This window comes from Aspergillus fischeri, genomic scaffold, assembly GCF_000149645.3.
Source record: "Aspergillus fischeri NRRL 181 1099437636265 genomic scaffold, whole genome shotgun sequence".
Taxonomy (NCBI): domain Eukaryota; kingdom Fungi; phylum Ascomycota; class Eurotiomycetes; order Eurotiales; family Aspergillaceae; genus Aspergillus; species Aspergillus fischeri.
Window position 1 is genome coordinate 602,292 of NW_001509761.1, and position 23,219 is coordinate 625,510.

The following is a 23,219-nucleotide window of genomic DNA, read 5'->3' on the forward strand; positions in this document are numbered from 1 at the left end:
TGTTTTGATTGTATTTCTCTTGGGGGCGAACTGAGTATGGTTACCTTGACATCTACCCAATCTACCGCTTAAACTGCATCCATATCCATATCGACAGCACCAAAGTAACAATCTACAAAAATCAGTCCCAGTCCCGATCCCCAACCCTCCAAACGCCCACTTCCGCATGTTAAGTTTAACAACCAGCTTAAGAAATCCGAAACAGATTTGCCTGGGCTCAATATCTCGCGTCCATTCATTCCGTGGTCTTCACCTTCTTCGCCTTGGGCCGGTCCCATCCCACAACATCAGTCCCATGAATCCAGTCCATCAACCCGATAGTGCCGTAGTTGACGCGAAACTTCTCATGATGCAGGTCATGCAGTTCTGCCGGTGGCAATTTCAGGAAGTCGTAGCCACTATGGTCCGCCGCCGCTTCCCACAGCTCGAAGACGCCAAAGGCCATTACAGTCAGGAAGTGCGCGCCTTTGAGGTACAGCGGGAACATAATCGGCAAAACATTGGCAAGAAGATGCTCGACCGGATGCGCGTACTCGGCTGCAAAGGCGACGGGGGTGGTGTATTTGTGGTGCATCTTGTGAATGTATGCGTAGATGCTGGGATGGTGGAGAGCGCGGTGGACGTAGTAAAATGAGACTTCGCGCGCCAGCAAACCAAAGATGCAATCCACGATAAACGTTTTCAGTGAGGGCACGGTGGGTTCCATGTTCAGGTAGGCGTGGTTGAAGCCCCTCAGGTAGAGCAGGATGAATTGCAGAGCCACGATCCACGCGTGATTGAAGAGGCAGACCTTGATGCAATGCTGGATCTGGTGGCGTGTTGGCTGGCGGCGGGCGCCTTGGATTTTATGGCGCTGCGAGAATTTCGGGAACAGAGTGTCGATCAGCATGTAGACGGTTGCAGGAAGAATGAACCCGACGACCTGCGACAAGACGATGCCCGTGAACTCGATGGTTCCTGGCCTGTACGTGGTAATGATGTCGGTCCAGGCCGTCTGCAGTTGTGCGTGCACATCCATGCCAGTTGTTGTTCTTTGGAACGCTGTGATCTGAGACCTGAGATCTGAATACTGACATGGTTTCATTGAGCCATTATCGTATTATAACACTGATCACGGACCTGATCACGGACCTGTTCCGGTACTACCAAGGTTTGGATGTCGACAGAACCGCTGTTTTTGTGCACATGTCCTCATGCCCGGGCTGCAGCCGAAGGACATGACCTTGGAGTCTCGAGGACACTGAGCAGCTGTCCACCCTGACCTTGCCATGTGCAATGCCGACACCCCTTCTTGGTGCTCTACTTTCCTGGATTATCAAGGTGTCCATGCACGTGTCGTGCCTCTCGTCGGGTGCCTCCAGGGCACGGGTGCGTTCTGACGTGGCCTAACAAACACCGTATTCAGTACTTAAGCCCACGTGAATCCCAATCCGAAGACACAAGGGAGCAATGTATTTGTAGTTTCATCAATATCACAGCCGCCATGACTTCCAAGCCCTCCGAAGCCCCTTCCTTCAGCCAAATCGCGTGCGTTGGTGCCGGGCTATCAGCTGTGGCCCTGGGCGCAACGCTGCAGAGATGGTACGGCCTGGAAGACATTCAGTTCTTTGAAAGACATCCTGCAACTGGTGGGACATGGTACATCAATACCTATCCTGGTCAGTAATGACTCGCCTCCTCTACCTCTCACTTGCTCAACTTTCACCTTGTAGGATGCGGCTGTGATGTCCCAAGTGCTCTCTACAGCTTCTCCTTTGCCCTGAACCCCAACTGGACGAAGCTCATGCCGTCACACAAGGAAATCAAAGAGTATCTCGATAACGCGGTGGATACCTACAATCTCCGCTCGAAGATGACCTTTGGAACGGAAGTTGTCCGTAGTGTCTGGCGAGAAGATGCAAATCGCTGGCTTCTCTACCTGCACGATTTGGAGACTGGACGCCATTATACCCATGAATGCCAGATTCTCTTCGCAGCCACAGGACAGCTTGTCGAGCCTCGCCCCTGTGAGATCCCCGGTGCGTCGGATTTCCAGGGGAGCATCTTCCATTCGGCGCGATGGGACCACAGCGTTGAACTTGAGGGGAAGAATGTCGTTGTGATCGGAAACGGGTGTATTTCTCCCCTTGCTCAGTTTCAGCCGGGAATCTGACGGTAGCTACCTAGGCACTGCTGCGCAGATTGTGCCAGCGCTGGTCAACGATGGCAAGATCAAGTCCCTCACCCAGATTGTACGCACGAAGCACTGGATATTTCCAGCCCCGAACTTTGCCTACCCTAGGCTCCTGCAGTGGATTTTTCGCTATGTTCCACTGGCCATGAGACTGCACAGATTTCATATATTCCTGATTGCCGAGAACGATTTTCGCTTGTTTCCAATGACCAAGGGGGCGGCCAAACTTAGGGAGAAGCGACGCAGGCAAGTGGAAAAGTACATGCGTGAAGCTGGGCCAGAGAAATATCACGATCTTCTTATTCCAGATTTTGATGTCGGCTGCAAGGTATGTCTCTTTATTCTACCCTACCTTTACTTGGGTACCAAATTCAGGGACCGGCGCTCATTCGACCCTCAGAGACGGATCTTCGACCCCGGTTACCTTGAATCACTACACAGTGACAAGGTCTTCCTAACAGACGCCAAACCCGAAAGGATCACCCCAGAAGGCATCGACACAGACAAGGGCTTCGTACCAGCAGACGTGATCGTCCTCGCAACAGGCTTCCAGACCAACAAATTCATTCCGTACGTGGATGTGGTCGGACGCAGCGGGGAGAACGTCTCACAGCACTGGTCTAGATACGACGGTCCAGCTGCCTATAACTGCTCTGTGCTGAGTGGGTTCCCGAACTTCTTCATGCTCCTGGGCCCTAATGCGGCAACCGGGCATACATCGGCCATGATGGCTGCAGAGAAGTATGTTGCCAGCCTTGACCGTCATCACTCAGCGTACGGTTCTAACGGTCAATCTAGCTCCATCAATTACGCCCTCCGCGTCCTGAAACCAGTCTTGACTGGCGACGCCGCGTCGGTGGAACTAAAGCCTAAAGCTGAAAACGACTACGTTTACTGGGTACAGGACGCATTAAATGAACGCGTTTGGAACGCAGGTTGTGTATCTGTGAGTCAGCCTGCCACTACGTTCCGCTGCTTTGATCCAACCTGACTCGCATAGTGGTATCTTAATGACAGGAAGTGGAACTCCATGTCCTACCCGTGGACACAAGCTCACTACTGGTGGAGGAGTCTGTTCCCCACTTGGTCCGATTGGAATTTCAAGGTTTGACTTCCTCCGTCATATTGGGTGAACACGGTATTCTGACTAGAAACAGAAAGTGGTGAAGCCATCAGCCCGTCCATCGTCGAGAATCTTGTTTCTGGCTCTTCTATGCGTTGGGATCCTGGGAATCTCATGGTCCAGTGGCACTAAGAGTCTCTCTCTCCCACTGCTGAGAGGCGACCTGGCCACGGTGCTGTCCAAACTGCCCAGAAGATATACGAAATCAGTGGCCAGTTAAAGACGCTGCTTCGTTTGAACTTACCCTGCTCGGTCCGTACAATATTTGATTGGTTGTTTATCAGTATCTTTATACGCCCACTGTACAGTATGCGGCGTTTTAACTCTTGTTAAGAATCAGCCATCCTGGCCAAAGAACACTCCCAGTTTTGCTCTAGGCAGGATAAAGATGAAATTGGTTATGAAGCTCGGATGCCTCGTTTATTCAAGGCCATAGGTACTAAACAAGCTAGTACAGAGCTAGACCACTGTCTGATATGCTGTGTCTGAATATATATTCGAATCTTGAATAGCTTCACAAGACCCTGTCACCCTCTGCAATCAATATTTACAGAATAAGCCTGCTAGTAACGCCTAAAGTGTCGTCTATTGCATTGGAGCCATAGACATCAATCACGTTTATAGAAAACGATAGCAGACTCGCTAGACGAGCCCTTCACGACCACAATCCTACGTGTCAAATACGTTTCCTCGCCAACTATTTCCACCGTCCAGATCTGATTGCAATTCAGCAAGCACTCGAAACAACAATAGCGCCAAGATGCTTACCTGCTCGGCCGTCCATCCATAGTCCATACTACGAACAAAATCATGAATGAAAGCTTTCTCGATGGTCGCCTCTGCAGCTTCACCGTCCTGGCCCACGACCACCGCTTCAACCAAGCAACCAGCATCTTTGGTCTGCAGCTCAACAAGGGGGCAGACTCGTCCGCCTGAATTCCTTTTCTCGGAAACGTAATGACTGCGGATAACAACAGGACCGAAGATCGTGTCATCATGCTCGAACTCGGTCCACGTCAACGGACGCCTCTCCGGCACACCTTTCAGACCACCCGTCAGGGCAGCCTCCAAAGTCATCCATTCAACCGGTTCCCCCGTCGAGCCATTTGTGTCTGAAACCTGGGTAATCTTCAGCGTCATCGTCGACGTCCCGATGACCTTCCTTGTTATCCATCTAATGCCTTGCTACCCGTTTTTTTAGACTTGGGATCGTAGCCATCGGGGATGGCGGCATGCTTACCAGTTTTAGAACTGCATCTAGGTTGGCTGATCGGGTCTTGTCCTGTTTCCGGAGCCTTGGATCAGCCAGGTGTCACTCCATGGCATGCGGTAAGTTTACCATCACCCAGTTGCCACTTATATTAAGGGCAGCCATTCCTTCGCTCTGTATATGTCAGGTTCCGCAGGAAGTAACGGCTCGGTTGACCATGCAGCAAATAAAGAAGTACAGTCAGGGACGGTAAAGCAGACAGACCATATATGCCGTGTACTACACCGGTCGACTTCTCACCCGAGCGTCTGTTTATCCCTTGGAAGCTTCCAGCTGTCAATGCGGGGGACTGCTCGTGATTCTGGCCTGTTGCGCTTTGTAACCTGCTATCCGGATCCCTTCATGGGGGCTCGCGTTGTGGTGGTGGATATAATTCCTTTGACGTATACACCTGGTACTGCGAATATCTGTTCCTTATGGCGACCATTGAAGGTATTTGCTAACCGCAGAAGAAAATGATCGCATCTCGTACCATAAGTGTGACTTGAGTGATGAGCAAGAAATCGCAGCTGTTTGCGGGAAAATCAGATCCGAATTCGGCCATCCCACAGTCCTAGGTCAGTAAAAGAAAAAACGCTTATAATCATCTGGCTTAACGGGTCGCAGTCAACAATGCTGGTCTGTCGCGTGGGCGGACTATCGTCGAGGGCACATACAGCGACAACAACATAACGCTAAAAACTAATCTCCTGGCACCGTTCCTCCTCTCACGGGAATTCCTCCCGACGATGATCTGCCGAAATCACGGGCATATTTTCAACATCGCCTCGATGAGCGCCTATATTCCAGCGCCTGGGCTTGCAGATTATGCTGCGTCAAAAGCTGGGTTGATTGCGTTCCATGAGGTATGCCTCGACCGTCCTCTTCTAATATGAGCATAAAAGGTGCTGATCCAGACTTGTCCAGTGCCTTTCCCAAGAGCTTCGGGTCCAGAATAGGCCAAAGGTTCGCACCTCTCTTGCAGTGCTGGGCTTCACAAAAACGCCACTATTTAAAGGAGAGACAAATCAGTCGCAGTTCCTGATGCCAGTTTTGCATGTTGACACCGTTGTGGACGCGATTGTGGATACACTTGACAGTGGGCTAAGTCAGACAATCTTCCTCCCTGGAATATTTGGCCTTTTTGCAGGATTAGTGAGTTCCCTCTTTTTTGAGGCAGGATTACCGTTAACGGACTTCCAGCGAGGAGCACCTGACTGGTTTCAGAATCTAGTACGGAGTGGCACCAAATCGCTGAAAGTCGATTTTAAAGGTCGACAGGAAATTGATCCTGAGACGGGGAGACTTGTGAGATGAGGAGTATTTTACGCCCAATGGCGTTGCCTTAATCAATACAACCTGCGACTCCTGTGAAGCAACACCACTATCACCCGGCTTCTGGAGACCTGCAGAAGGTAAACATGGAGTGGATAGATATGCTGAATGCCCCGGTAAGTTGGTACGGAGGGAAATAGTCTTGTGCTCTTTCAGAACTTTCATTTCATGCTCGTGAAACTTTTGTCTTTGCAACGAATAGGTTGTTGTCGATAAATGAAGAAGTCCCTCTTCAATCTGCGTCAACTTATAACAATTTGCGCGAGATTTGGCGCGGTTTGTAGTAAGTATCGCGTAGTGACGGCGGAGCGTAGCTTCAGGCAAATTAAATAGAGGTGCTGTCTCACTTTAGATCTCATCTCTTTGTTTTGAATAGGTCGGATAGTAACAAGGATTCAGTCCTCTGGTTCAGGCGAGTTTCCAGCCCTTCGAGTGTGATAGAAGACAGAAGAACCCGGAAGGACGCGAAAGAGTGGGTAGATGCTTCACTCGCTTACCGACCACGTTAGTGTTAGTTAGCTATATACTTGTGTCCCAGGCATCACATTGATATTAGGATAGCTCTAACGCATAATTTACTATAGCTCACTCTTAAAATAGTAAACCATAAAATCTACTTCTTCGTATGAGGCTCTCATCAAAGAATTCAAGATAGTTCCTCATTATTGCCTAGATTCAATGTTCTCAAGGCACTACGATGCGAGGGTGAAAACCAGGGAACCCTCCCAGACTGATACCTGCTGTCATTCTGTCTTTAAACTAGTCGCCAGTCTACATCTCTGTAGTCAATAAGAGTGAACCCTTCCGGAACAACGCCATTTTCGCGGACCAACAGCTATTCCTCAGGCGGATCAATCTGTTCCCCAGACAGTATTTGTAATAGCTTCCGGCTTCATGTACGAGACCGGCAAGACCTAGATATGTCAGGCAGGGACTTGCTCTCTAGCACTTGCCTATTTTTACAGACAGCGCTCCTCGTGTACTCCCTCGCTTGGCTAACATAAGGATTGCCGATTCGGTGCCATTGCTTGTCTATGGTAAAGTTATAATTCGGCTTACTCGGGAACTGCCGGATACTTAAGATTGTCGCAGCTCGACCCACACGCCTGATAAAGCCCAATATACCCAGATCCACCGCAATTCTGACTAGGATCACCACTGCAAGGATGCAGACACTTGCCCATTGGCGAAACAGACGGCATCTTCTCAGGGTCAATGCTATCCCCACAGTAACACTCCCGCGAATACTCGAGCCCAGCATAGGTATAACCGTCCCTCTCGCAAGTTTGGATACACTTCTGAACCGTCATGTCGTCGCCACTGGAGCTCGACCCGGTCAGGATGTGCTCAAAATTGATGTAATCACGAGCACACCCGATCCACGCCCACCCTAGTTCCTTAGTAACGTCGGTGTAGTAGTGCTGCGGCTCTCCAATTCCGGGTGCGGTACAGTTCTTGACTGCTACTGCGTCTTCAGGTCCTGGTTGAACGGGGTTGCAACCAGGAAGGGCGTCGAGCCATCCACCTAGTTCCTCGTCGATTGATGGTTCCAAGAGACAGCCTTCTGTTATTGTCTCGTCGTAAAGATCAAGGACATGGCAGTTCCTGATATCACCGTTCATGTCGTCGCAGGTATTGATTGCTTCTTGAAGGACGGGCACGTCCCACCCATTGACAAAGTCCGCGTGTAAGCCATATCCAGTCTTGTCACCATTTGACCACACAAACGGCTGGCTGTCTCCGTACCACATATCTGCAAAGTCACCTGTTTGCCAGATAACTTCGATAAATATGGAGACGATCTTGATGGGGTGTGACTCGGGACAAGAGCCGCTATTATACGATTCAACCGGGTATGCCATGTGCGACTTGTGATCAGGACTATCGTAGTCCACGCCATTCCAGCAAGAGGGAAAGAAAACTTGAGATCGAAGTCCATTTGGGCAGTTATAGTTTGGAAATCCGTTTGTTTCGGGTTTTGCCGGGCCGTTGTAGTCCAAGCAAGCGTAGCTCCGGGCGTCTGCTTCGTGCGTGCCTTTGTATTTCCGGTCCATTGGGTTCCCAGCAACCATGCGGAGGTCTTTCGGGGGTGCTAGAACAGTTTGGTTTTTTGGATCCGGTCGTTGTCTGGTCAGGTCAGTATCTGGCGAGGGCCAGCTAAAGGGCAAGGTTGAAGTCGTACAGGTAGTAAATAAGAGCTCCCCCGTTCTGCTGCACTGGGGTAAAGCTACCATTTTCGGCCTGGTAGTAAAGTGAGGGAATCCAGTAGTTGGACTTGTCGGCAATGGGCGAGCAGGAACTGCATTTCGACTCCTGCGTCTGGTTGTAATCCATCGTGAACCCAAAGCCGGAGCCTCCCATGATAGTATGGGCATGACTTGCGGCAACGCCTGGCTGGACAATGGGATCGGCTCTCTCAACTACCAGTGGATTGCTACAGGGGACCTTGAAAAATGCCGAGGCCAGCTCAAGGCACGACAGAATGAATGGCAGATGCTGAGCTCCTGCTCGCATTTTGAAATCAAGGTACTGAACGTGTGGTGAAAAGAAAGAAAGAATGAAAAATGAATGGAATGAGTGTTTGCTATCTACTGTAAATCATGTTCTCCTGCAGCGTTTATATATGTAGACCCTTGATTATGTAGGGACCGTCTTCTTCTCTACCTCAACCCTGTGTGGCAGGCTTACTATAGTCAAGTGCCGAAAGTTATTTGATTATCCAGTACCGAAGGCCCGGTCCTCTCGCTCTCCATTGGTCGAGCGGTCCTTTTTCAGACCAAGCTGAAACGGACCGTTCAATCAGAAGACCTTACACCGGCCGTTTGGTTGCATTTGATGTGCTCCTGGCTCCACACATAATCTAATTTAATATCCGGGATTTGTATGCTCGGCATTAATGTGCTTGGTAGCAATCAGACCATGAACAAGTGAATGCTACAGTTACTTCGGACTTAGGAAAACATATCAGTAGGCTGGTCAGTTGGCGGCTTGGCGGCGTGTGAAATCGAGGCTAGATGAAGCAGATAATATAGCTTCGTGTACGGAACTTATACCACAATACAAGCACTATACAACAACACGCGAAATTGGAAGAAATATACGATAAATGTAACAGATCAGACTCATATCAGCGAGTTCAGTTAGGATAGCAATCTGACTGGTTAAACCAGAACTGTAAGAGATCCTGTAAATGCCTTCCCTAGAGCCTCAATTGCCCCCTCTCGCTTCAAACTCGGCGATTTATGGAGTATGTTCCTTTCTACTCCTAACTTCAAAGCTTTTTTCAAGAGCAGTCTGGATTCTTGGCATTTGGCTAGGGCCCAAACAATCTTAGACTAATTTAGAGCCAGCGGACTCTAAGGACGTACTCCGGTTGACCCCGGTGATTTTGTTAGTATGGTGGGCCTTTGCAACGAACAAATCATATTAATTCTGCCGCTATCTAGTAATTATCTAATACTTTGTATGACCTCCTTCTGCGTTAATTACTGCCTGACATGAGTGACATCTAGCTGGCATAGATTCAATTAGATCCCTAAGGAAACCCTCAGGGATGGCATCCCAGGCAGCTCAAACTATCTCTCATAGAGCATTATATGATAGTTAGTGATCATCTGGATATTTCTCTTAGATCCAGTCCTTTATCCAATTCCATACTGCCTTAATTGGATTCAGATTAGGGGAGTAGCTGGCCATCTAATTAGATAGATTCCATGCTCATGAAGCTCATTAAGTGTATCTTGACTAGAATGGCCAGGTGCACCATCTTATATTAACTAGAGCCAGATATCTTGCTGCTTAAGGAGGTAAAGATATCCATTAATTATAGGAATCACTCTCTCAGAATATCGTTCTGTGTTAATTATACCCTATTCCTTCTCCCAGAATAGACATGATCCTTTAGTAGAACCATGAAATGAGCCCTAAAACATCCATCCATGTCTTTTAGGAGGAGAGATGCAAAGATATGTCTCCTCTAGCTCTTCACTGGCCTTCCTAGTCATGTAGATTCATTTATGGAAGCCTGATGTAATCATGTAACCTATGTCTCATCAGACCAAAGGATCTGATTCCATTGCTCTATTATCTAGTTTATATGCTCTAATGCCCAGGCAAGACGTACATACTTATTCTAGTCAGATAAAGGAGGTTTTCAAAGGGCAATATAGTGAGTATAACCTAATTTCTTTAATGCATGAGCAAGGGCGGTTAGTCCAACAGGTAGATCAAGTTCTTGATAGAGTTTATAGAAAGGTAAGCAGTGATTTCACATTCTTCACCAGGACATATCAGTTAAGCAATCTTTAACTTATTAGATACAGGGTCATCCTCTGTAAAGTTAGCACACTTTTCATATAAGCTCTTTCTAATAGTCACCTAATTATTGTCCTCTAATGAACATTTAAGCATAACCATAACATCGTCAACTTGACATGGCAGTTCCGACACCATATGCCCAGATCCTAAGTTCTGATCAGTTTGACAATGGCACCGGAGAATGATCCCGCGTCATACGCCCCAAGCATAGTATCTGATTCTTATTCATGAACATTTCTCTGATCTGCATCGGCAAGGTCGAGACGCATTCGCCAGGGTTGGAGACTGCGGGCTTCATTAGCAGTTGGTAAAGGCCACCGGGACTCCTGCCTGGCTGAGGGAGGCTGTCTTTACCACTGGGAAGAATCAACTTGCGAGAACCGACTGGATTTGATTAGACAGAAAAAGAACATATATGGTGAGCTAACGTACCTCGGTGACCATTCACATAGGTCTGTTGGGAAGCTTCGCATACATCATCGACAGCTTCGGTTATTCTGATACTCACAGTCACCTCAATTGCACCTGCCATATTTTGTCACAAGGCCTAATGGAGGCAAAAATCAAATGCAATGCGCAATAAAATCGAACTGGCTATCGGGGATTCCAAGCTGTACATCTACTACTTATAAACGTCGAAATCATCGTATTTTTCATGTTTCGTTATTGAGGTCCCTGCTCAGGCACCGTAGAAGGGAAAAGGGTGATCGTGGGTCCTTGCGTCCCTATCAATCCTAGCAAAAGGGCCATCCCTGCTCGGCTAAATGGTTACTAAGATTGTCATTACAAGTGGCCAAATTGGACATGTCTAAACATAGACTACCATAAACCCCGTACTGAAAGGGGCGGCGCATAAATGCGCCTTCACCCCAACAGCATCAGTAACACCCAACCAAATTTATCAGAAAGCCCGAATTCCTATGATTATGCCAGAATACGGGAGAATCTTCCCCTTCCAGGGCAGCGATGAGGAATACATGTCTTATCTCGAGACAGAACTTTTGAAGTCCATCAGAGGGATTAACCAGCGTCCCAACACACCCCCTCCATCTGTTTCTACAAGAGACGAAGAGCTCCGTATACTATACTACGATCCATATACACAGAAGGACAGACGAGACCCTGTATACTGTGACATTCATAATACTCTCAGGGGGGATCACGTACAAGGCTCTACTCGCGCCGATAAAATCAGTGGGGGGCTCAGCCCTTTGCTTGCGCCTCAAGGGTTGAGGGAGCTCCGTTCATTTTTAAGGCATGTTGGCATCGCCACTATCACTTCATGGGAAGACAGAAAGAGGGAAATGTGTATTTCCTCACCAAGCGAGAATAGACTTGCGATCCAGATGTTGCGCGGATAGGCGCCTGGATTGTTCGCCTATGACCAAGAGTTCAACCCAAAAACACCAATAATTTCCCATGCAGACAACAAGGAGCTTGTGTAAAAAGGGTGCAACTATGGCGCACTTAGTTAGTTAGGAGAAGCCAATGGAAATATGATTCTTCTTATGACTAAATTTCATTAACTGATATTTGTTTCATACTGCTCTATCATGCTTCATGTTGGCAACTCTAAGGAGACCATTAACTGGATGCTTTGAACATACATGAATGATCTTAAGCTAAAGAGTCTGAAACGGCTCTGGCTAGGGAGCATCTAGGTAAATCGCTGTGTCTCAGAGCTCCTGAAAAATGGTTAGGGTTTTTGAAGCTAGGAACTGTTCTTGCTATGTATGATCACCAAATAACTAGACTTCTAGAAACACTAACTGGCAGGAGATCCCCAATTAATCCAATAATATGGACAATTCGCCTTTACAAAGGAAAGCTAGTCAGAATTTGTTAATAGCACTGGAGTGTTAGACCCACAGCTGCTGATCTTTTGGAGGGTTTATTCCCTACTGCATTCCTTGCATCATCAAAGTCATCATGGGTGATGGACTTGAGTTTGTACACCACCAGTGGTTAGTTAATAACAAAAGCTGACTAATTATAGATTGATAGATATATGTGATTGCCTTGGCTATAATCTTAAACTTATCTTGCTGATCTATCACAATTTCTTTAAGAATGCAGACACTATTAATTTTAACCCTTTCTTATATGCACAAAATGGCGCAAGCTTTAGACATAACTTCATAACTTTCAACCCATATGAATATGTGAGACCCAGGGAGTATTAAAATTCAATCTATACTGAACTTCAGCAAGACCGTTTCCCCCGTGTCTGAGAAGTGGTCAATGGTTCACTTTCATTTCTTCACTTGTGTTTTCGATAGGCGGTATAATAAAGACAGCCACTAATTTTGGGTGTACTGTAACGGGCCCTTTAATTTTTCTTATTAGTCTGTATATAAGAGGACCACCTGGCGAGCTACAAGCAGATTCCGATACATTGGAAAATGGAATTATGTTGATAGGGCTGGGGAGATCTTGCTCCTTAAAAGAGGTACAGAACATCTAGACAGTGAAGTTCTAACCCTATAATGCATCAGCATCGCATTTGCAACAGGTAGCGAAAATGTACAAACCTCAAGGCCCACATCTTTAAGTATTGGGTTCACGTAAGGCAACACATCTTTATGTTTGTATTCTCGGTTCCCTTTTGAATCTTCTGTAAATTCCAGTTTCGGAAGATCTTTCGCCAAGGTCTTCAGTTTCTGCTTAGCATTGTCATTGAGCGGAGTGTCTAATATCATAGAGATAATTGTCGAAAGCAAATAGTCGGGTTTGGCAGATTAAATCAACTGAATTTTACACCTAGCATCTAACTGCTGAGGTTATGAAGCTATTAGCAACTTTTATTCATCATGTTCTAAAGCGAAGGGTTGAGTCATTGGCATAGTGGAAGCTGTAAATTCAAATTCTGTCCTAAGGTCCTGAGTGCCCTTGTATTGCAGCACATCATGGTGAGCGACGTAGTGGGGTATTGGAGAGGCACCAAGAGAACCACTTGAAAAGCTGCCAAGGCTGTACTGTTCTGATAGACTGTTTATCTAACACCTATGTGACTGAGAGAAGTTGCTTGCGTAGGAAGTAATGCACCTAACCACCATATTATGGAAACTGTATGTAAGTAGTGTGAAATTCCTAATTTAGAACACGTCAGGGAAAAAAGTTACAAATCCTATTATGCTGAGGGGCCAAAACGGCCTAATTTCATGTTTTCCCAGTTTCTGTGGCAGTTAGATGGTTGTGGCCTACTCACTGCTTTCTTCTGAGAATCCAAGCGCGTGGTGCATAGGGACAATATTCCCCTGCTCGTTTTGAGCATTGGTAGGTAGTTGGGTGTGTTAAACGTGGAAATATTTAACATAAGCACTTGAGCCTATTGTGGTGCGGTGGGGGTTGTGCTGAAATGGGTACTGTAGACCAAGTTGTGTTGAATATAATCCCAGGAAACTATGATGAATAGATTCCAATCATCATGCCGCCCCAACAGGAAACATAGTCATTGGCTGTTCATCATTTGAGGTGGATACATTATTAGAAAGAAGACCATGGGAACATGTGACCTGTAAGGCTGTAACTACCCGCTCAAGCAGGCTCAAGCAGGATAACTAAATACTCATGATATTAGTCACAAAGCAACGCACCATGGATAGAGGGCGATTGTTCTGTCTCCTAGCAAAGCCTTACAAGAAAATTTGTCCCACACCAACTTTCTCATTCTACCTGCAGGTACCCTACATTAGCTCACATACAGGATTCAGCAAGCGTGGCATGGCCGTCCTTCGCCGTCCCTCAGAGCCACGCGTTTTCCCCAGATCAGGATGGGATACCATCGACCCTTCAGTACCAGTTGAAGAAGAGACAATCCCCACCTACAGACCCGATAAATTCTACCCGGTTCACATCGGCGAAGTGTTCAACCACCGATACCAAGTTGTAGGGAAGTTGGGGTATGGATCCAGCGCGACAGTGTGGCTATGTCGCGACCTCTTGTAGGGGTAGCCGATTCCCTGTTTATGTGCTCAGTCTAACAGGGCAGGGAGCATCGCTATATAGCACTGAAGGTCTACACGGTATCAACATCAGTGATGCGAGAGATCGAAATTTACAACCATTTAAGAACTGTCCACTCTGACCACGCTGGTCAGTCGTGCCTGCGACCGTTAATTGAGGTTTTTCAAGCCCAGAGCCCTGATGGATGTAGTGTCCATACTTGTCTGGTGCATCCGCCTCTTGGGATCAGCCTCGACCAGCTGGCGTCATTGCTGCCAGGCGGGGTCATGAGCTGCGCTATGGTGAAAACCACTATCCGGAATATTCTGGCCGCTTTAGATTTCCTTCACACGGAGGCACGGGTTATACATACAGGTCGCTGCTTTTACTCCATCGAAACAAAGTCTCTCACCGTTTGGAGAAGCTAAAGACTCAGAAATTCATCATTAGACCTGCAACCGAATAATATTCTTCTTGGCATCAAGGACGAAACCATACTATCGAAATTCGAGATCGCGGAATTTGAGTCTCCCGTGCCGCGGAAGACCCTCGGGAACCGTACCATTTATCTTTCACGGCCTCTCCCCATATCCTATGGCACGCCTGTTCTTTGTGATTTAGGCGAGGCTCGACTGGGCACGGAAAAACAACAAGGCGATATCATGCCAGATATCTACCGTGCACCGGAGGTCATTTTGGACATGAGCTGGGACTATAAAGTTGACATATGGAATGTTGGAATGGTGGTATGAGCCTTCGAATTCGCACATCTACCCATCATGGAACTGATACTGGCCGAGATCTGGGATCTATTTGAGCGCCGTCACCTTTTTAAGGCTCGGAATCCTGAGCGAAAGTTGGACGACGGATATTATCTTGCTGAGATGCAGGCGGTACTTGGAGATCCTCCTCTTGAGTTCCTCGCTCAGAGCGAAAGGAGCTTGCAGTTCTGGGACAAAAATGGTTTGTGTAGCATTTTCCTCCCCGAGTTATTTACGAAACGTAATTGAAGTTTGAGTTTAAATTAACAGTTTCTGGACTCTTAGGTAAATGGAGAGGTGCAGCTCCCGTCCCGGATTATAATCTCAATACTCTGGAGGAGAGACTACAGGGTGATGAAAAAGACGAATTCCTTCGTTTCCTCCGACGGATGTTATGTTGGCAACCGGAAGAAAGAGCCACTGCAAAAGAACTTCTTTTTGACCCCTGGTTAATGGAAGGTCTCTTTAAGTGAAAAAGGGATTCCCGTACCGAGGACTTGCCATGCTCTTTATCAATCAAAATGATCACCAAGAAGTCACGCTCAATGTCCGCCATTTGCACGTTCTCGCCGCGAACGGCAAGGCCCGATTCTCCTCCTCTCCTTCTCTCCTTCATATTGGAATACGCGGAGTTATATGGCAGCTAGTGCTAAATGGCACGCGGAGTTGTGAGGGATAGAATTCTGTCCGGGGTGGGATTTTGTAACGTTCGAGAACCATCGTACTGGGAGCGATGGGACTTCTGTGGGAGAAATTGCAGACCCATTCGTATTGTTCCATATTGGCTTGCCTGTGTTAACGAAGCTGCTTGTAGTGTGTAAATGAGGGCTTTGGCGTGGTTTGTGTTCAACTGTGGCCAGTGGGTTAGTGGTATTGCCGTCAGTTCTATGGATGCAGACATTGGTCAGGTCTCGAGGGCTATGAAGTCGATGGCTGGTTGGCTGCTGATTCACCCTCGTGTTCATCCAGTGCGTTGGCAAGATTATCGAACTGAACACCATTGCCTAGCTGGAGTCCTTCTCGAGCGTTCAGCAGCTTGCATAACTACGATTATGGCATGTACATGGCCCTTCACTGCAAATCGCCCATGGCACTCATGATCCGGTTTACATAGGAGGTGACTGGCGGCTAATAGCCACACTTGTAAAGAAACGGTTCCTAGTTCTTGGATGCGTCATTGGCTGTTGTTTATTTCATCCAAATGCGACAGCAAACCAGTCAGTGACACAACTGAATCTGAAGAGTCTACCAGTGAAAGAGGGCAGACCTGGGCGCCTAATCGGGGGATCGATGCTAAACGCACCATTAATCAGGAGATACCCCTCAGCATTCACTTGAAGCCAGAAAGTCGTCTGAATTTGGGAACGGGGATGAAGGGAACGAGGTCTGTTTCAGACATATTCTTTAAGTCCGGTGTTCTGATTTTTGCAATGTGTCAAGTGACACAACCAGGACTGTAAACCCATTACTGTTTCGCCTTGGTAGAACGACCCTGCTGAATATATATCTCTTCTCCACAGATATTTATCTGTTGTTCCTTATTTGCTTTCAAGGGACAAAGACCTTTTGGGTTCTTTCTTATGGCGTACAGACCTTTGAACACTAAATATTTTCGTCAATGGCACTGGCAATATCGCTAGTACTATTGACTGGCAGAGCATATAGGCAAGCCCCTTGTTCCTGGAGGGCCGTCATCCCCATTTCCTCAACTATAATGGTGAACTACTACTAACACTGCCTGAATATTTGAAAAAGCTTCACAAGAATATGTAACATAGATCGAATTCATCCTCTAGTCTTGAAGGACAACCCCTTTACACACTGTGACTTCGTTATCATATCATCCTCCAGTCTATTTCCCACTCGGCTCACTGAACACATGACTAAAAGGCAGCGACGTCCCAAAGTTCGGGCTCCCGTCGCTATGCGTCCCAAGCTGTTGGACCATCGTGTACCGAGAATTATCACAAGCACCCGCACTATTATTCGTCGCATGGTACGCGATCCACGTCTGCGAGGTATCCGGGCTCTGGAAGAACGAGTTGTGACCCGTGCCATAGTTTCCGTTCGCCGAGGACAGCACACACCCATTACGCTTTTTCCAGGCGCTCGCCGACGTGGGGTTGGTTTTTCCGTCCCAGGTTAGCAGACCGAGGCAGTAGTATGAAGTCCAGCAATAAGACGCCGAGTAGGCGATGTATGTGACCCCGTTGAAGTAGAGCGCGACGGGCCCTTCATTGACGGGTGTGCCGTGCTTCTCAAAATCCAAGGTGGGCTGCGAGATGACGTGGATGTCGCCGGTGAGGGAGACGTAGTCCGCGCCCAGCTGCTGCAGGCAAATGGACTGGTAAGTTACGCCGTGGAAGCAGGAGAACATGAGGAAGTTGCCGTATGCGTTGGTGCGGAGGACGGAGGCGTCGATGGACCATTCGGTTGTTAGTTGGCCGGTGTAGGTGAATGTGTCCCAGGGAGTGGAGCCGCCTGAACTTTTAGCTTTGGACGCGAAACAGTTATGGTGTCTTACCGGTCAGAACGTGGAGTCGTTGGCCGTCGAGATCGGTTGTCTGGCCGGCCGTGTAGTAGATGTACCACTTGCCGCCGAGGTAGTGGACCTCGGGAGCCCAGACGTTGCAGCATCGCGAGGCAGTCGAGGTGGAATAGACTACTTTCTTTGGGGCGGTCTTGAGACCCTCGATGGTGGTTGCGCGTGCCATCTGCACGTCGGTCCATGTCGTGGTCATCAGGTAGTAGTACCCGCCAGTATACACCATGAACGGATCACTTCCTCCTGGGTTGCGGATGGGGTTGGTAAACGCAGAGGTAGCGGGAATTAGAGCTAGCAGCCCTACAAGGGCTGTGATGAGCTTGGAGAAGATCCTCGTCATGTTGGCGTTGCGTTATCGCGGAGGTCTGCAGTGTATAATCCTCATGGTGTAGTTGAGGCCGTATTTATATGATGCCTGAAGAGTCAGTCAACTGCATCTAGGCAATTTGATCTGTTCGCAGTGTGGCAGGGTTGATATTGACCCCGCCGGAGAGTAGCTCCTTTGATATAGGTTACTCTCCGGATTTACCCCGCGATTCGTCATGAAGACCGGGGCCAAGCGGCGCCATGCGGCACTACGGAAGATCTATGTGGATCCGTTTTATTTTCTTGAAGAGCTCTGCGAGTATCGAGAAGGTCTCCATTCGTTGTGGGAGTCTTGGTTGCAGTAGTGGCGGTCCATTTCACCATTTTGCGAGCTGTGATTAGAGGAAATATTGGCGGATATCTTCTCGGCTTATATTGAATTACCTGCTGGGCAATGACTAAATAATCACCACAGAAAGACATGCAGAAGATGATTGATTTGTGCAGCAAGTATTTCTATTTCGTCGACTACGTGACAGGCGATAGGATATCTTCAACGGACATCAACGCTGACCAACGTGCACCAAAGCTAATAACAGCCGTTTCCGCTCTGGCCAGTATTGGTAGAGCTTAAAAGTTTATATTGATGCGTGGTTTGATACCCCATCCACACACTCCTCCTCAGTCCCGTTCCAGCAGCTCTATCGTCACGCGAGCCTTGTCCGATTCCATCAGCACAGATCACGACATAGAAATGGGCCAATTGGCATTGGCATACCAAACCTCCTACTTCAAATCCGCCCGCTCCGTATCAGGCTCAAACTCCATCACCTGGAAGCTCTTGATATCCGACTCCAGCTCGGAGGAGCCAGCCTCTCCGATGGAGAATTCAAAGTTCTCACATTCATCGTCCGAGAAGAACATAACCTTCTGGTTCTTGGGTAGGTCGCTAACGGTCACTTCCTCGCCCTTGGCTAGGTCGGCAGAAGTGCAGTAATCGGGCTCAGAGCCGGCCCAGTATCCGGTGGTGACTTTCCAGGCGCTGGCTGCCAGGGGGAGGGCAAGGAGGACGGCGGCGAACTTCATGGTGATAGATTGGACTCAATGATCGATTCGAAAAGGGTACTTTGGGAGAGGGGATGGAAGCGAGTGGTAGAAGCAGGATTGAAGATGAGATGAGATGAGCGAAAAGGTGTTGTTTATATGGTTGGCATGGGAGCAGCCGCTGGAATTGAGATGTGGCGAGCTGAAAACATGCATGAAGATCATCATTATGAATAGTATGAGTTGTCTCCTTAAATCTGTAATGTCCTCGCTGTATGATTCGCTAACATGAGTAGTTGTCTGTAAGGGATATCACGATTGTTACACAGATCCACAGCCAATGGCAATAACTTCCTGTGCACTGGGGTGGTCCTCCCTGCAGTGGTAGGTTTAATAGTTTAACAGATTGGGTTTCCAGGCGGAGTCTTGCATATGGACGTCTTTTGGGCATTTGATGACTATAAACATTTACTACTCTACCACCTGCTATCGGGAAATTGAGATCACAGTAGGTCCAATACAGTGCAGCTGTACCAGATTGCAAGGAAAACTGGATCTTGCCTGCTGATACAGTGTTTGGGAACAAGGCCCTTTGCACCAACTTCCGAATTAGTGTTCTTTAAAAGCTCTCGGCAACAGACGAGGGCATGCAGCGTTGAAGAAATGTTCATTGTCTCAGAATGAAGCATTCACGTTCGTCTTCGGGTTCTTGCTTGTCCCAGTCGATTCGGAAAGCAGCGTTTCCTTGATGAATGTTCCTGCATTGCCCTGAGATGCCCTGAGATGCAAGTATTAGTAAAGTAAGAGAAGAATATTCCACCCATCGGAGTCCCCAATCTGCAGGCACGAGGTGGTCTGTTGACCCCAAAGACACATTTCCATGCAAGGGGGTGGATTCTGCTATGTCGCCAGAGAATGAAAAGTCCGTCGCCTGGGCAAACGTTCTTCGGGACACACATCGCACACTATTATTGGGCGGATAATGAGCCTCAACAAAGACGGGAATCCAATGGTCGTGGAGCTTAATCTGCTGGCTGTGAGATTGTTTGTGTTTACGAAGGTTTACTATATCCTGATGAATCGGTATACGGGACGGGTATAGACTGGGATGAGCGAAAAGCTGACTATTCATGACCTTCATTTGTGGGCGACGGCACTGACGAATTCTACGACGACAGACTACACTGACTACAGCAAGAATACAGGAAGTAAGAGACCGACTGATACTTGAAGACAACTTCGGTATTAAAATATAGCTAGAAACAAACCCAACACCATATCCACTGCATTAGACATGACTTGTCAAAAACAGAAATCAAGCAGCCGACTTGCCAGTAACAGTCTCGTGGTACGTGGCCTCGGCCTCGATCTCTTTCTCGACCTGCTGCAAATCAATATGCGCAATGGCATCGTCGCCGTCGAAGATGCGCGCCACCTCCTCAAGGGTGTTACCCTTGGTCTCGACGTAGAAGAAGTAGACGAAGACCAGCTCGCAAAAGTTCCAGAGGGTGTAGAAAAGCATAAAGTTCCAGTGGTTGGGGAGGTTGTTCCAGGCGAGCATGTTGGTCTGGTTACCGAGGGCCAGAATGGCCTGGACGGTGATGTTCATGATCATCATACCCTTGGCACGGAGCTGGAAGGGGAGAATCTCGAGGGCGTAAGCGACCAGCAGACCGGAGAAACCAATGTCGTAGAAGACGCCGAAGAGCCAGATGAAGACGATCTGCGCGTAGCCAGAGCCGCTGTTGGTCTCGCCGGAATTTTCGTAGACGGCACCGGTGATGGTCCAGCACACGAAGGAGCCGACCATGCCTGTGACGAGGTTAGTTTTGATGACGGAAAGGAAGAGTTTCAAGAAAGAGACAAACCGGAGATCGAGATCAGGAACAGAGGACGACGACCGAAGTTGTCGACCTGCAGGGCGGCGGCGACCGTGACAATGATATCAAGGATGGTCTTGCCGGTGCTCAGGGCCAACTTCTGGTTCTGGCTGGTGATGCCGGCCCCCTCGTAGATCTGGCTCATGTAGTTGGAGAATAGAGCATTACCCGAGTACTGCGAGATGACACCCAGAGAGATGATAATGGCCAGACGCCACAGGTTACCCTTGGTGCGGATGAAGTCAATGTAGCTGCTCTTCGAACCCGCCTCCTTCTCCAGACGGATGGTCTCCTTGATCTCACGGTATTCGAACTGCACGACGGTGTTGAGCACGTCGCCACCACCGTGGTACTTGGTGAGAACAGCGAGGGCCTCTTCGTGGCGCTCCTTGTTGATGAGGTAACGGGGAGATTCGGGGATCCCTTTTGAGGCCGCTCCGATTAGCCATACTCTATGAATAAAGCGGTTACCAGAGGATGACTTACAGTAGATAAAAATGAGCTGGATGACCGAGGGAACAATCTGCAGCAACGTGATAGACCGCCAGGACCACTCGCTCGCGACGTACGAGGTACCCCATCCAATGACGGAGACGAGCAGCGCACCGGCGTTCCAGAGACAGTTATAGATGGTGGTAACGGGACCACGGTGCTGAGGATGAACGATCTCAACGAGCAGCAGGGGAGAGCACATCTGGGCCAGGCCGTTGCCGAAACCCAGGATGAACCGACCGGCGATGTACATGTTGTATCCGTTGGAAGCACAGCCGACGACGCCTCCGACGACCATGAAGCAACATCCGATGGTAATGGCGATTCTACGGCCGAAGTGATCGGCAATGTGGGGACTGGAGGTCGCCGTTAGAATTTCCTTGCGCATGGCCAGGGGGGCTGGAGAACATACGTGATGAAGTAACTGAGAATGGCACCAATATTGAACATGTTGACCAGGAGACCCAGCCAGTTGCTCTCCTTCACCTTGGGGGAGAAGTAATGGGTCCAGTTGTCCATCATCTGTGAAGTATTGACAAGCATACTATACGATCGCATTAGTTCTGCAGGTCTTTCTCCCCGGCAGAGTACATACCCATCGTAACCGGTGGTGGCCGAAGCAACCATCAGCGCCGCCGACAGCATGTACAGCTTGCGCAGGTGAGGCTCTCTTTTCCAGTCGACTTTCTCGAACTGGGGAGCCTCAGCCTGGGCCATCTGCACCTTTTCCTGTGCGCCCCTGGCGCCGATGTTGGCGATCTGAACCATTCTGACTGTGTTGCAAGCAAATGCACCTCTGAGACGAACACGAGAGGACTGATCAAGAGCGAGAGAAAATAGCGGGGTAGTAGCTACATATTATAGCACTGAATCTGGGGAGAAACACGAGGATGGAGCACTCTGCGTTTGACCCGACTTGGTCAAAGCTTGGGACGAAGCAACGCATAACAAAAGGGCTGAAGGGTAAAATATGGACGCCACCAGCTGACATGAATGATTGGTGTGATGAATTGAGCCGGAGACTACCTTGTCTAGGGGCCAGTGAGAACGAACTGGGTAAAAGGGGTGTTGCCGACTGGGATCAGAAGGGACTAGGCCAGCACTCCAGCAGTGCCCATGAGGTGATTGGATTGATGCAGCAAGCCAAGGAGCGTCTGGACAAGCTAATATCACGGCCAGAGCGCTTGGCGTCTCGCTTGCATCGACGGCTTTTCGGCTGGACGGGCCGTATTCATTCCCTCGGTCCATCTTGTCAGTCTGTCTGTTATTGAGAAGTTACTGAGATCGAGACGTGTATGTGATGTTTTCATTCCTACAAGCGAGTTATCCCATATGTTCTCTACTGATATGACAATGGTTTGATACCTGAAGAAACGGCGGCCAGACTGAATTTCTCCGTGTCCGGAGACTTGGCCTTTTTGTGCTGGGCAGTTAGTTCCACCAGCCCCGTGTCTCTCCCCGGGTAAAAGAGCGGATCTTCAGGATAAACTCGAGCAGCGAGGCACGTCTTTGGTTAGTTCCCCGGGTCTAGTTTGATCCCCGCATTCTTTTGTTGGAGCAATTGGAATCTTTTTCTGTCCTTGTGCCATCCGCCTTTAACCTGTCAGCTCAGCGCGTTTTCAGCCGAGGCTTGATTAGTGAAGCCCTTGCAGCCACCTTAGCCTTTCTCCAGTTGAATTCTAGATTCAACAGCCTGTATTATTCAGGTCTATTGATGTCGAGATGCTTCAGCCTGGTGCGACCTGTCATGACTCTGCCAGTCACGCGAACTCAATGTCGAATTCGGAATAGATTCACCGACTGGCTAATAAGGTATTATCCAATAATACGGACATTCTTCCGGTCAGAAGGAGGCCAATCCTCTCAATTTGAAACAGTAAATGTTCCGTACGCTGTTTGGATATCTCCTCATCGGTACTTGCCACGAGACACCCAAAGGTTAACTACACTGGAGTGATATTAACAGGGTCCTAGCTCCTCCCCAACAGGAACCTCAGCCATAGATCAGTAGATTTTACGCCACTGTTGGAATTTCAAGCGTGACTCAAC

The 23,219-nt window shown here is 48.5% G+C and overlaps 9 protein-coding genes across 9 annotated transcripts, besides 3 other annotated features; 3 read left to right on the plus strand and 6 right to left on the minus strand.

Annotated features, from left to right (window-relative positions):
* Positions 1-235: 235 nt before the first annotated feature.
* NFIA_002690 (sterol desaturase family protein) lies at positions 236-1,018 on the minus strand (the record flags this gene model as incomplete). Its single annotated transcript, XM_001258813.1, has 1 exon — positions 236-1,018. One exon carries the CDS (start codon positions 1,016-1,018, stop codon positions 236-238), a length of 783 nt encoding a protein of 260 aa, XP_001258814.1.
* Positions 1,019-1,107: 89 nt separating this feature from the next.
* Positions 1,108-1,133: a microsatellite.
* Positions 1,134-1,483: 350 nt separating this feature from the next.
* Positions 1,484-3,284, plus strand: NFIA_002700 (flavin-containing monooxygenase; the record flags this gene model as incomplete). Its single annotated transcript, XM_001258814.1, has 6 exons — positions 1,484-1,658; positions 1,713-2,114; positions 2,167-2,501; positions 2,574-2,914; positions 2,972-3,119; positions 3,174-3,284. The coding sequence occupies 6 exons, from the start codon at positions 1,484-1,486 to the stop codon at positions 3,282-3,284; spliced, it is 1,512 nt and encodes a 503-aa protein (XP_001258815.1).
* Positions 3,285-3,904: 620 nt separating this feature from the next.
* Positions 3,905-4,671, minus strand: NFIA_002710 (uncharacterized protein; the record flags this gene model as incomplete). Its single annotated transcript, XM_001258815.1, has 4 exons — positions 3,905-4,012; positions 4,065-4,481; positions 4,537-4,578; positions 4,636-4,671. 4 exons carry the CDS (start codon positions 4,669-4,671, stop codon positions 3,905-3,907), a joined length of 603 nt encoding a protein of 200 aa, XP_001258816.1.
* A 15-nt stretch (positions 4,672-4,686) lies between these two features.
* NFIA_002720 (putative NADP(+)-dependent dehydrogenase) lies at positions 4,687-5,862 on the plus strand (the record flags this gene model as incomplete). Its single annotated transcript, XM_001258816.1, has 4 exons — positions 4,687-4,847; positions 4,999-5,123; positions 5,173-5,411; positions 5,473-5,862. The coding sequence occupies 4 exons, from the start codon at positions 4,687-4,689 to the stop codon at positions 5,860-5,862; spliced, it is 915 nt and encodes a 304-aa protein (XP_001258817.1).
* A 1,073-nt stretch (positions 5,863-6,935) lies between these two features.
* Positions 6,936-8,394, minus strand: NFIA_002730 (DUF1996 and WSC domain-containing protein; the record flags this gene model as incomplete). The annotated part of the gene is made up of 2 exons (XM_001258817.1): positions 6,936-8,007; positions 8,063-8,394. The coding sequence occupies 2 exons, from the start codon at positions 8,392-8,394 to the stop codon at positions 6,936-6,938; spliced, it is 1,404 nt and encodes a 467-aa protein (XP_001258818.1).
* Positions 8,395-9,336: 942 nt separating this feature from the next.
* Positions 9,337-9,570: a mobile genetic element.
* Positions 9,571-9,925: 355 nt separating this feature from the next.
* Positions 9,926-10,117: a mobile genetic element.
* Positions 10,118-13,920: 3,803 nt separating this feature from the next.
* Positions 13,921-15,376, plus strand: NFIA_002740 (putative protein kinase; the record flags this gene model as incomplete). Its single annotated transcript, XM_001258818.1, has 5 exons — positions 13,921-14,141; positions 14,189-14,517; positions 14,593-14,888; positions 14,943-15,105; positions 15,189-15,376. The coding sequence occupies 5 exons, from the start codon at positions 13,921-13,923 to the stop codon at positions 15,374-15,376; spliced, it is 1,197 nt and encodes a 398-aa protein (XP_001258819.1).
* Positions 15,377-16,755: 1,379 nt separating this feature from the next.
* On the minus strand, positions 16,756-17,788 carry NFIA_002750 (glycoside hydrolase family 43 protein; the record flags this gene model as incomplete). Its single annotated transcript, XM_001258819.1, has 2 exons — positions 16,756-17,384; positions 17,428-17,788. The coding sequence occupies 2 exons, from the start codon at positions 17,786-17,788 to the stop codon at positions 16,756-16,758; spliced, it is 990 nt and encodes a 329-aa protein (XP_001258820.1).
* Positions 17,789-18,540: 752 nt separating this feature from the next.
* On the minus strand, positions 18,541-18,840 carry NFIA_002760 (uncharacterized protein; the record flags this gene model as incomplete). Its single annotated transcript, XM_001258820.1, has 1 exon — positions 18,541-18,840. One exon carries the CDS (start codon positions 18,838-18,840, stop codon positions 18,541-18,543), a length of 300 nt encoding a protein of 99 aa, XP_001258821.1.
* A 1,273-nt stretch (positions 18,841-20,113) lies between these two features.
* NFIA_002770 (putative MFS hexose transporter) lies at positions 20,114-21,938 on the minus strand (the record flags this gene model as incomplete). Its single annotated transcript, XM_001258821.1, has 5 exons — positions 20,114-20,610; positions 20,667-21,101; positions 21,165-21,526; positions 21,583-21,714; positions 21,766-21,938. 5 exons carry the CDS (start codon positions 21,936-21,938, stop codon positions 20,114-20,116), a joined length of 1,599 nt encoding a protein of 532 aa, XP_001258822.1.
* Between the last annotated feature and the right edge of the window lie 1,281 nt (positions 21,939-23,219).